The sequence below is a fragment of the Meriones unguiculatus genome, chromosome 5 (genome assembly GCF_030254825.1).
Source record: "Meriones unguiculatus strain TT.TT164.6M chromosome 5, Bangor_MerUng_6.1, whole genome shotgun sequence".
NCBI lineage: Eukaryota > Metazoa > Chordata > Mammalia > Rodentia > Muridae > Meriones > Meriones unguiculatus.
Genome location: NC_083353.1, coordinates 52,438,147 through 52,451,132, shown reverse-complemented (window position 1 = coordinate 52,451,132; position 12,986 = coordinate 52,438,147). Strand labels below are relative to the sequence as shown.

General features: G+C 47.8%; 1 protein-coding gene across 1 annotated transcript in view; it reads left to right on the top strand.

The window, feature by feature from the left end:
* The window catches only part of Nup210 (nucleoporin 210), a 99,648-nt gene that overhangs the window by 39,900 nt on the left and 46,762 nt on the right, over positions 1 to 12,986 (top strand). The window contains exons 9-14 of the mRNA XM_021639284.2: positions 1,299 to 1,405; positions 2,350 to 2,490; positions 3,669 to 3,806; positions 5,691 to 5,846; positions 6,866 to 7,064; positions 11,004 to 11,149. Of these exons, the coding sequence (XP_021494959.1) occupies positions 1,299 to 1,405; positions 2,350 to 2,490; positions 3,669 to 3,806; positions 5,691 to 5,846; positions 6,866 to 7,064; positions 11,004 to 11,149 (887 nt within the window). The remainder of the gene's footprint in view (positions 1 to 1,298; positions 1,406 to 2,349; positions 2,491 to 3,668; positions 3,807 to 5,690; positions 5,847 to 6,865; positions 7,065 to 11,003; positions 11,150 to 12,986) is intronic.

The following is a 12,986-nucleotide window of genomic DNA, read 5'->3' as shown; positions in this document are numbered from 1 at the left end:
AGCCATCAGTCCTCAGACCCAGCATCATGCAGACCTCTCAAGGTTGGGGACCCTGTGCTTAGCTGAGTTACTGAGCATCTTTTGGTTGATATGACAGTTGGCAGTGCCTCAGCAGGGAAGAAGAAGGTGTCAGAGAGAGGAGGGAAACACCTGTAGCAGTAAAAGACACTGAGGACCTGGGAGTTGCAATGATTGCCAGCACCAAGACTTTTGGCATATATGTGTCATGGGAGTCACCATGGCATTTCCTGGGGTCTGAGGCACAGGCATCACCTGTGAAACACACTGAATTTTCAGAGAGTTCAGTCCAGAGAGTAGTAGTCAGGTAGGCAGCAAAGATCCTCTTGTCAGGGAGCTTGTGAGCTTCTTGTGGTACAGTACCCAAAAGCAGCAAAGCCTAGGGAGGGTGACCCTTTGTGTCTCAGCAATATCCTTTGCCTGACTGGGCTTTGTACCACTAGCTTCACAGCAGAGGTACAAACAAGTAGCAAGAGCATGGTGAGAGTAAGGGCAGAGGAAAGACTTCTGGAGGTTTCCTGTGAGGCAGGTGCTGTGTCAGACTGAACTTCTGTGGTGGGAAGGGCACCCCAACAGAGTGAACAGCTTGGCTAGAGTTACCGAGCTGAGAAGGCAAACAGCAGTGTGGGAATAGAAGTAGCTAGTGTAGCATCCTGTGTGGGAATAAGGCTAGCTCAGTACCCTCAGAGCCCAGTACACCTTGCCCCGAGCTCTCAAGTGCTTTAGCCTGGGATCCAAAACCTGTTCTGTCTTCAGGCTAGACCTGCCATGCCTGAGAGTTTGGACCTCCTTTGGCTACAGATAAGACACAGTTTCACCACAGGGTACACGTGCTTAAGCCTCACAGTCTAGACTGCCACAGTCTTGGGTGGATCTATGTGGCTTTGGAATGGACTTGTATTGGCCAATGGATGGACCAGCTGAGGACTCAGAATCTAGATAAGCTTTGACCATTGGGAGTCAGAACCTTGATTGCCATAGCCTCAGAGCTTAAACTTCTGATGAGTTCATGATGAGTCTATGAGCGTTTAGAGTTGGTATGTTCATTGTTGGTCCCAGGAACCAGAAAGATCAGGTGTGGTTCTCTATGTCAGAAATAATGGTGGCCATCAGGTTCCAAACTCCATATATCCCCTACACCCAGGTCTTGGTCCCAGGAGGCACCTGGTGAATATTCTGGGCCCTTCTACATGGATAGGCGTGTAGTGCTTGGCTCCATCTTCTTTGTCAGCCCTGCTGCCCTTGTAACCTACATGTTGAATGCCTGCTTCCTGTTCTAGGATTTACAGTCTACCCTGGTGACAGATGGGTACTTGAGACTGGACGCCTATATGCAATCACCATCGAAGTATTTGATAGGTCCAGCAACAAGGTCTACCCATCTGACGTGAGTGCCCGCTGGGGTTCTGATGGGAGGATGTTGTGAGATCAAGAGCAGCCAAAGCCATAGGGTCTACACATAAGCAGATCAAAGCTTCCTATGATACTCCTAGGGCTGTAGAGACAATGTCATTGGGTCCATGGAGCACTTCAAGACCCTGTTAGGCTGTGAGTTGGCATTATCCCCTCCTGCTGGGCTAAGGTAGATATGCAGTCAGCTGGACCTGTGGGGTGAGTGAGTGAGTGTGCATGCATGCGTGCGTGTGTGTTGGGGTGTGTCTCTCTATGCATTGGCCTCCTGTTCTTTATGTGGGGTCCCTGAGACTGACAGTTCATTTTGCTTTGGAGAGGGTCAGGTGTTCGGGTGTACCTGCTGCCTTCCAGAAGCTCTCAAGTGGCCAAGGCTACCATGTTTATTTTTCTGGCTCTGGAAAGTCATACAGGATGAGTTAGGGAGTGGTGACCATTCTTCTGTTTTGTGGGAAAATGTCTCAGTACCCTCAGGTAGATCATACTGTCTCTTGCTGTGATGTTAGAGGTTTTAGAAGGACAGGCTCTTTTTTCTTTTGTAGAGGTCTTTCTGTCCTCTTTTGAACAATGACTGAGCCAGTCTCTGTGTTTGAAGCTAGCTTTCAGGGACTCAGCTTTCTTTTTATATTTATTGGTTCCTTCTTGCAACTCCGGGACCTGGGAGAGTGACAGGAGGCCATGGGTTCCTCTTAGCTCCACATGTCCAACTAGAACTGCGGTGCTGGGTCTTGGGGCCTGACTACTGAATGGGGAGAGATCAGAGCCCTGCAGCCTCATTACTTCTACCTGCTTTGTTTGAGAGGCTTTGGGGCCACAAAGGCCTTCAGCCTGGCCTAGCTGCTGTTTTGAAACTCTCATAGTCTCTTGATGTCACAATCATCTTTTAGAAGCTCTCCTTACCCACCCTGCTTGCCTTTCCAGAACATCCGAATTGAAGCTGTACTTCCTGCTGAGTTTTTTGAGATTCTGTCATCTTCCCAGAATGGGTCTTATCATCACGTCAGGGCAATCCAGAGTGGCCAGACGACCATCAGTGCAACCCTCACCTCTGTGGTGGACCAGGTGAGCTGATGTCAGTCCTTTCCCATGTCCTAGGCCCTGGGCCCCCATAATCCAACTCTGAGGATGGAAATGTCAATTGTCAGGTACTTTGCCTACTACCCATCTGGTGCCACTGCTCTGGTACCTGAGGAGACTATCTTGGTTAGGGTTTCTATTGCTGTGAAGAGACACCATGACCATGGCAACTCTTAGAAAGGAAAGCTCTTACTTGGGGCTAGCTTACTGTTTCAGAGGTTTAGTCCATTATTGTCATGGTGGGAAGTGTGAAGGCATTCAGGCAGACATAGTGCTAGAAAAGTAACTGAGGGTTCTACATCCAGATCCTCAAGCAGCTGGAAGAGAGAATGTCACTGGGCCTGGCTTGAGCATTTGAAATCTCAGAACCCACCCCTAGTCACACATTTCCTCCATCAAGGCCACACCTTCTAATAGTGCAGTTCCTGTGAGCCTATGGGCGCCATTTTCATTCAAGCTACCATAGAGATTTTCCTGCTTTGGGCTTGAGCTTCAGATGTCCTTGACTATTCTCTCTCTGTGTGTAGGGGATCCTGCTGTTGCCACAGGCTTCCTCTTCTACCACTCTGTACCCATCCCTATTAAAGTGGTCTGCACTTTCCAAGATGAAACACAGATTTTGTTTGGGGGATAGCAGGCCCACTGGCACCCTATTATCTGTTTTATCTGCTTGAGTCTTCCAGCTTTTGTTTTTGTCTTGTACTGAAAAACCTCCTCAGTCCTAATGGGGAGCAGCATTTTACCAGCTGACACATTGTCAAAGGTGTTCCCTTCCCCTGCCTCACACTAGTACTGTGAGAGGCAGCATGTGGAGAGACAGGAAGGGCCTGTACTCCAGACAGTGGTACTTCATCATCTGCACTGAAGCTCTGGCTTTTGGGTGAGATGCTCCAGGCCTCAGTTTCTTTATCTATAAAGCAGGGACAGCCACATCTATCCTGTGAGGAATACCAGAGGACTCAAAAAAGTAGAATTTACTTGAGTGGCCATTAAAGATCTACAGCAAACCTTCCCCAGTAAACCTGCTGTTTTTCCCATATTCACAGTTGCACAAAGCTACCTTTTTGGCGTGGTCCTCAGGGAGGGGCAGGGTCTGGGTGACAGGAAAATAACTTGTGATAATGTGGTTGCCATGGTAATGTGTAGCAAACTCATCCTTGCAGGATGGAGGGGTCCATGTGCTTCAGGTACCTGTGTGGAACCAGCAAGAAGTAGACATTCATATCCCTATCACACTCTATCCCAGCATCCTGACATTTCCGTGGCAACCGAAGACAGGAGCCTATCAGTATACCATAAAGGTATGTGAGATGCTTTCTTTGGGATGTTTCCTTGACAAATGGCTGTCTTTTTCATTCTTTTTATATTTATTTATTAAGACAGGATCTAAACTATTTAGGTCTGACTAGATTGGCTTAGAATGAACTCTCCTGCTCTCTGCTGTGACAGGTGTATGCCACATCTGGCTATCCTCTTGTCTTCAGTTTTATTCTCAAGAGGTTGAAGACAATTTTAGGTGAGATAGGCTTATGATTTTTATGATTTCTGAGGTGTCCTTCATGGCAGTGCAACTAACAAGATAAAAATCCCCACGATAACTGTTGCAGTTGGTTTTGTTTATTTGCTTTGTTTGTTGTTAAGTTAAATTGGAGTCATATGGGAAGAGGTAGTCAGATTGGCCTGTGAGTTAGGCTTTGTTGCATTTTCTTGATTAATGATTGAGCTCCTAGGCAGGCTCCTGGGGTTCGTAAGGCAGCAAACTGAGTAGAGCTCAGTGGTGCACCTTTAACCCCAGCACTCAGGAAGTGGAGGCAGGCAGAGCACTGAGAACTCAAGGCCAGTCTGGTCTATATAGGAAATTCTAAGACAACCAGGGCTACATGGAGAGATCTTGTCCCAAAACAAACAAACAAGTAAATAAAAAGAAACGAAAATGAGAAGAACAGCAAGGTGAGCAAGCGAGTAAGCAGCACCCTCCGTGGCCTCTGCATCAGCTCCTGCTTCCAGGTTCCTGCCTTGCTTGAGTTCCTGCCTTGACTTCCCTCAGTAATAACCTGTATCTGGCCATGTAGGATGAAATAAGTCCTTTCTTCCACAGGGTGCCTTTGGTCCTGGTGTTTATCACAGCCATAGGAAGCAATCAAAGGCAGTAACTAAAACACAGAAATGGATTATAAATCTGAGTTCTGCTTAGCAGTCATTTTTTTCCTAAAAGATATCATTTTTGAAAGTTATATAAATATAATTATAGAAAAAAGTGAAAGCAAGTAGAAATACCACCATCCCGTGTGCCTAGCATTAGTGTCCCTTGATGCTCCCAATCCTTCATGGTGCTGGTGCCAGGGACTGCCCTCAGCTAGGGCCCAAGCCCCAGTCATCAGCTTGGTCATTCCTGTGCTCCACCTGCAGAAATGATGACAGTATCCTCTCTGCACTGGCACCTGCACACCAAAGTATGTCAGCTTAAAGGATGTTCTTGACTCAGGGTTACAGATGACCCCTGACCTAGAAGAAGAAGGCCTTTATTCTCTTTCCCAAAGATGGAGAGGAGCAGGCAGAGCTGTGTGTTGAGTGTGCTCCTGTCAGCCCCAGAGCAGAATTCTGTAGGTGTCTCCATGGCAAGAATGGTTTCTACCCAGGTCTGAGCTCTGGGAGGTGACACCATCTGTGTATTTGTGTGTCAGTCCCCAGGTCCCCAGAATAGGAGGACTGAAAATGAGATAGGATGGAGAAAGTTAGCACCAAAAGGGAACTCCTGAGGAAATGTTGGCCTGTGCCACATTTTTCCCTGGGCAGGACTTTGGCTGTGTGGGTAGGTGTAATTTTCAATGTATGAAAATGTGTTTGCATAGTACGCTAATGTATATGTGGTAAGTTTACAGTGTAAAGACAAGTGAGTGTGAATGTAGGTGTCAGATGTGACTGAGTGTGAGGAGACATATGCTAAAGTTGAGTGTGAACAGGTATGTGAATGTGTGACGGTGGGGATTTGTGAGCAGGTCAGAGTGTGTGTTTGTGTGTGTGAGAGAGAATAGGCAACTAACACCTAGGATTTGAATAGATGAGCTTGTTTGTATGATAATGAGTGAATGAGTGAGAGAGAGTACACACTTGCCCCAACCTTGTATTTCCCTGGGCAGGGAGGGTCAAGGGGCTGATAAATCCCATGATCGTTTCCTCCCTAGGCCCATGGGGGCAGCGGGAACTTCACCTGGTCTTCGTCAAGCTACATGGTTGCCACGGTCACCGTCAAGGGAGTCATGACTACAGGCAGTGACACTGGACTCAGTGTGATCCAGGCGCATGATGTTCAGAACCCTCTCCATTTTGGTGAGATGAAGGTAAGATGGTGACAGGACATCCCGTGGAGAGGTTCAAGACAGAGGCTCCAGTTGGCCCCTCTCACCAGCCCTCAGACCTTGTTTAGAGCTCTCATTTCTCCGCCTGGTAGTTGTGATATGTGGGGATCGGTGGGCCCATCCCAGCCCTGACCTCAAGGAGTCAGGCCCCATAAGGATGGTCAGAATACTGCACACCAGACAGTGGCAGAGCCAGAAAAGCCACAGCCACAGTGCCAGAGGACATGAAATACCACAGAGCCACAGCAGAAAATTTGCCACACAGAAGACAGGACTCCCAATAGGAAAAGGCATCAAGGGCTGGACTGAAAATTAGCAGAAGAAGAGGGCTTACTGGCCCTCAGCAGGAAGTGAGTGTGAGGAAGTGAGGAACTTGCTTCTTTACGGTGCAAGTTCAGGTGTCCTGTTACTGGTTCTGGAATGGATCTTGACTGATCAGGAGCCTAAGTTGGTAGCAGGTGGCCCCCTACAGCTGAGCTCTCCTTCTTAGTTCTCATGGTGTGTCCTGTCCCAGCTCCCTCTTACATTACTGGGATGTGGGTTTTCCATGGGATCTGCACACATATGCTAAACATAGGTCTATCCTCAGTTACAGGTGTATCTGCCAGGCCTGACAGAGGAAATGCAACTGCCCATATTGGGATCAGTTGTGAGTCCCTTGCCCCAGTCCCTTCCTCCTCTGTAACTGTTACACATTTCACCACAGGTCAGCCAGAAACCAAAGACAGTCCTCAGGAGGCAGCGTGACTGCATGGCTACCTGGAACATGATGGGGGTTCCCACCAGCTGTGCTTGGTTGCCAGTCAGGAGAGGGAGACTGGGATAGCCTTCCTGCCTGGGAGGAGAGGGCTGGGAGAGACTTGCTGCTGCCAACCCCACTCTTCGCAGGCAGTGACCCAGCCCTTCACATTGTCCCTCCCACCGCAGTACTTGGAAGCACCAGCAGACCAGGGAGCCTTCCTCCTGTGGAAGCTGATGGGCCTGGCCTCCTCTTTCTCTAGGTGTATGTGATTGAGCCCAGCAGCATGGAGTTTGCCCCGTGCCAGGTGGAGGCTCGAGTGGGTCACACCCTGGAGCTGCCCCTGATAATCAGTGGCTTCATGCCTGGTGGGGCCAGAGAGGTGGTCACCCTGAGCGACTGCTCCCACTTTGACCTGGTGGTGGAGGTGGAGAACCAGGCTGTGTTCCAGCCGTTGCCAGGTAAGCCATTAGCAGAATGGGGGCCCAGATGGTGTGTGTTCTCTGTGGGCACCAGAGGAGCCACGACATGAGGAATGGCCCTGCTTTTGTTCATTCTGGAACCTGCCTGTGTTACCTTTGACAAGCCATCTCTATGTTCTGTGTCTCTTCCATCTCTAATCAAAATTCATATTTCAGTTCTTGAAATGCAGCAGGTGCTCAGACTATAATATATATATATGAGATATTGATTAGTTTACTCATAATTGCTGTGATAGGCCTAGCCACCCCTGAGTACATCCTTCTCAGCCTTTCGTCTTGGTGGTGTCTGTGGCTGTGTTAGCCTCCATGTGTGGGGCAAGCAGTATGCCTGGCTGACTTCATGAGTCTGTACAGGAGCTGCTTCTGGTGGGCCATGTGTCCAGTGAAGACATGGGGGTGGTTCAGTTGCTTATGGCCACATGTGGCCTGTGCAGGCATGGGGTACAGACCTGCAGCTCCAGTTTCTGTGAGCTGTAGCCTCCCAGAGGTGTGGATCTAGGTAGGGTGAAGATTAGCTCTGATTTGCAGGTTAGGAAATCTAAGAGACACTTGGGCTGTGAGTGGGAGCAGGCTGTGGGCAGGCTGTCGGTGAGAACAAGGACAGCATTCAGTGAGTGAGTGTGCTCATGCCATGCCCCAAAGATGGGCAATTCTGACAGGGCTTATCACATGGTGAGCCTAGAATGTCAGGACCTATTTTATCACAAAGGGCTCAAGCCTAGAGGCTGGAAACCATTGGAGATACTTGAGCAGAGAGGGATGTGAGTCTTTTAATGGCACAAGTGCTCTCCATGTGGCTGTGTATAACCTGTGCTTGTGAACCATCCAGAGGTTCACAGAGGAGGAGGAGGAAGAGGGAGTCTCTGAAAAGTGTCCAAGCAAAGTCACTGGCTGGTAGCCTTAGAAAATTATGTTTCGACATATTAGCTATTGTGGATGGAGGAAGTGGCATTTTGAGGGATGGAGACTGCTACCAGCCAGAGATGGATTGCCCCCTGTACTGGCCCCATGCCCATCCCATAGGGCATCTGTAAGGTGCCACTCAATCTTTGGGAAATAGTACACAAGGCAAAACCCAGGGCCTGTAATTTAGCAGTCTTAAGGCTGATATGCCTCTTTACTTACTGGCATGCTGTCCAACCGCTCTGAGTCTTGGTTTCTCCATGGATCACGGGGAATGGGTGCAAGAGCTCTTGCATCCTGGGAAGACTACATGTGGACATTCTTCTTAACATCCTGAGGATTTTCTTTTTTTTTTCTTTAAGGAGTCCAGGTTTTGAAGGCAGTGAATTTTGTGTAGTCAAAACTTCTCTTAGAAAGTGCTAGGATCTCCCTCAGTGTACAGGGTGTGGGACTTATCTTAGAAACTTAGACTCTAGGTCAGGGCATACAGATGCCCATGGGAATCTCTGAGACCCAGAAGACTAGGGCAGATGTATGTGTGAGAGCCACCCTAGGGCACACGTGACCCATGGCGCAGATATAGTTCTCAGGATAAGTTAGTAGTGTCTACCCCTCCAAGCCAGGGTACAGTTAACATGGTTGAGGAAGGGACTGTATCAGGTTCCTATTGGGCAAAAATATGTATGGAGTGGGACAGGTATGGAGTGGGACAGGTATTTGCAGATCATTTCCTAGTAAAAGGTTAAGATCTAGAATATGTAAAGAACGTCTGTGTGTCAACAATAAAACATAAATGATTAGATAACGCACACTATTGTAGGAAAGATGCCCACGCTTATCAGTCATCACAGAAATTTAAAAGTAAAACTGCCAGGAAAAGACTAGAGAGATGGCTCAGTGGTTAAGAGCACATGCTACTCTTTCAGAGGACCAAGGTTCTTTTCCTACTACCCACATTAGGCACCTCACAAACACCTATAACTCCAGTTCCAGGGGATCCAATGCCATCTTCTGGCCTCTTTGGGCATCACATGCATGTACACACATTACACACACACATAGTTAGAATGAAAAGTACATCCATGGGGGCAGCTACAGTTACAGCAACAGAAAACATTAGGATGTGGACACTGGAATCTGTGCTCTGTTGGAGGATGTTAAAGGCAGCTACCGTGGAAAACAATCATAAATGTGAACATCATCATGTGACTCAGGAAGTCCATTTCTAGACATAGACCTAAGGTTATTGAAAGCGCAAATGCAAAGACATTTTTGTCAACCTATAGCAGCATTATTCACACGTGGGGGCAGCTCAGGAGCCCATCAGAGGAGTGGGCACAGGGCAGGTTCAGCTCTAAGGCGGGAGGAAGCTCTGATGTGGTGCCACACTGAGAAGCCTTGAGGACGTTGTGCTAAGTGAACTAACCTGGCCACAAGAGGATATGTGCCACGTGATTCCACTTAGGTGAGCTGCTTATAGTAGACACACTCATGGAGACAGGGAATAATGGGTGCCAGGATGGAGGAGTCAGCACTAGACATTTCAGCTTTGCAAGGCAAAGACCCTGAGTGACAGATGGTAGTGGGGCCTGCATAGCCCTGTGGCCTGTGACATGTGACCTACATGTGACATATATGTAACAAAGTTGAGGTGGAATTCTTTTTTTTCAGACCAGGTCTCACTATTAATCTCTGACCAGCCTAGAAGTCTTTATGTAGAGCAGGCTGACCTTGAATTCAGAGGTGTGCCTGCTGTCTCTGCCTCCAGAGTGCAGGAGTTAAAGGCCTGTGCCACTGTGATGGGCCCCATCCCTTTGAGGTGAGAAGTTTATATGTTGTGTGCTTCACTGTAATTAGAATTTGTTCTAGTTTGGTTTTCTGTTGCTATGAATAAACACCATGACCAAAAGCAGCTAGGGGGAGGAAAGGGTTTATCTGGCTTATAGTTTACAGTCCATCATTGAGGGAAACCAGGGGAGGAACCTGGAGGCAGGAACTAAAGCAGAAACCATACTACTTACTGGCTTGTTCAACCTGCTTTCTTATACAGTCCGGGGCCATGGTGGTACCATTCACAGTGGGCTGGGCCCTGCCATATCAATCACTAACCAAGAAAATGCCCTACAGACTTGCTCAACTTATCTACAGGCACAAGTTGTCTACTTGATGGAGGCAGTTTCTTAACTGAGTTTCCCTTGTCCCAGAGTAACTCACTTGTATCACGTTGACAAAAACAAACTGGCACAACATTAATACATTTCTTGTAAACTTAGTTAAAATTTGATGGAAAAATGATAGCACAGATGAAAAGCTGTAATCTGGGAGAGACACTTCACTGCACACATATGTGCCTGCCACGAGTCCACTTCCTCTGGATACAGCCAGCAGAAGTGCTGGGGTCCACATTGGCACTATATAGCACAGCCTACACTGGAACCACCTGGAATGTTCATGGTGGCATGAAGAAGTGTTGCTGTGCATGCATCCCCACAGTAGAACCGTGTGCAGAAATGTGGGTAAAGGCTGCCTGACCACGAAGACTCTGAGAACTTTTGGCGGGGGTCAGACCAACACAGCCCATGCTCCCCACCCCTCTTTATTTAACAGCACAGCACAGTGAGGCTGTTCTAATGGGGTGGGGTTGGGGACCAGAGGGAGCCTTTATGGGAGGTTGGGATGACTCTCTCGTGACCTGGATTCTGGACAAGGGTGTGTTGAATACCTGGGGGATATGGGAAGTCATTGCTAGTTGTTTGTGTACCTGATCATATACATATGAATCATACTTAGTTTGCTTTTGTTTGTGTTTTGTGGTGCTGGGGATGGAACCCAGAGCTTTGTACTAGGCAACTGTTTGACCATTTAACTATAACTCTAGTCCCTGAAAGATTTAAATTATAACAAACGCAAGTTGTATATGAGGTCTAGAATGAAAAGGAGCCATTGGCTTGCCCTGCCTTTCCCTTAAAGAACGAGTTTGTGATGACATCTGGTTTTGTTTGTTTGTTTGTGCAGGGAGGATGCTACCAGGGCCTGAGCACTGCAGTGGAGTCAGGGTGAGAGCTGAGGCCCAGGGGTCTACCATCCTCCTTGTGAGCTACACACACGGCCATGTACACTTGGAAGCGAAGATCACTCTCGCTGCCTACCTGCCCCTCAAGGTGAGTTGTGCTTCTCCTTCCTCCACCTTCTCTTGAACGTTCCTGGAGATTAGATGAGGTTGGCCTCCCTCCATAGATCCTGTGCTGGGTTTTGTTTTGACAACAGGCTGGGGTCATATGGAAAGAAGGAACCTCAGTTGGGGAAATGCCCCCATCAGATTGGTTTGTATGCAGGTCCATGGGGTATTTTGAGTAATGATTGATGTAGATAGTCCCAGGTTGTATAAAAGGCAGGGTGAGCAAACCAAAGAAAGTGCCTCCATGGTCTCTGCTTCAGTTTTGACTCTAGGTTCCTGCCTTGAGTTCCTACTCTGACTTACCTTTATGATGGACTGTGTTTGGGACCTGTAAGCCAAATAAGTAATTTCCTCCCCAAGTTGCTTTTGTGTTTGTCACAGCAATAGAAAGCAAACTAGAACGGATCCCAGGTGCTGTTCTTGGTGCCTGTGCCCAGGCCATGAGTCCCTTAGCATCACAGCCACCCTAGTTCATAAGAACAGATGGGAGCTTTCTGTCAAAAGATCTGTCAGTTTTCCCTTTGGTTACTGGAGACTTTGAGGGCCTCGTGTTCTTACTAACCAATTCACTGCTTCAGTGAGTGTTCAGAACTGCACTGTTCTGGGTACTGTTCTTTGCCATGTAGAAAACAGGTCTAGATCCTTGTGCTGGGTACCTCTGTATACTGGTGAGGAAGATAAAGCCATAAAGCCAGGAGTGGTGGTGCATACCTATAAGCCCAGCCCTCAGGTGCCTGAGGCAGGAGAATGTTGAGTTCCAGGTGAGGTCTCAATAATGAGACCTGCCTCAGAAAGACAATGGGCCTGGAGAGATGGCTCAGCGGTGAAGAGCACTGGCTGCTCTTCCAGAGGTCCTGAGTTCAATTCCTAGTAACCACATGATATCTCACAACCATGTATCTGATCTGTTGCCCTCTGCATGAATGTAGGCATTCATGCAGACAGAGCCCTCATGTTCATTAAATAAATAGATGAATGAATCTTAAAAAGAGAAAGAAAGAAAAGAACCCAAATAAACAGGAAAACAAAAGTGAGAAATGGTCCGGAGCACCTGAAGCCTGTGCTTTTCCTGTCTGCAGCTGTGCTTCCTGTGAGAACTATCTTATACCCCATGCTCCCCCCCACCCCCCGCCCACCAGCATTCTGAACCAAAGAGCAAGCCTTGAGCACGCCAGGCAAGCACTCATCCACATCTTCAAACCTTCTTACTTTTTATTTTGAGATGGGTTTCCTATGTAGCCCAGGCTGGTCTTAAACTCAAATTCCTCCCACCTTTGCTTCCCAAGTAGCAGTATTACAGGCCTATAACTCCATACTGGCTGGTTTCTGGTTTCTTGTTTTGTTTTTGTTGTTGTTGTTTTTTATAGTATTCTGTATGTGCATGTACATGTGTATGTGTGTACGTGTGTACAGATCTTTGCTGCAGAATATTTATTAAACTCTAGAGAGCTGTTCTATGACCCAGCTAGTCCACCAGCAATTGAGCCACAGACCTATAGATTTATTTAAACAGCTTTAGCACAATAACTGGGCATGTACGATTTAAACTAATTTTTAAATCTAGTTTGGCTACCTTCCAGCTGCATTTCCCAAGTTACTTGCCAATAAGTCGTCCTGTCTGGACTGGCTCTGTTCCATCAGGCCACATCCTCTTTCTCCACCTTCTTCCTTTTATCCCTCTCCTGCTGCTTTCTCCCAGCCTCGTGGCCCCTGCCTCCGGCCCCAATAATAGCTGTGTAGTGGGGTTGAATGCATGTGTTCAGTATTGTGTTTTGTGTTCAACACTGGTTAGTACTGTGGTGGAACCTGTGTGAGAAGCA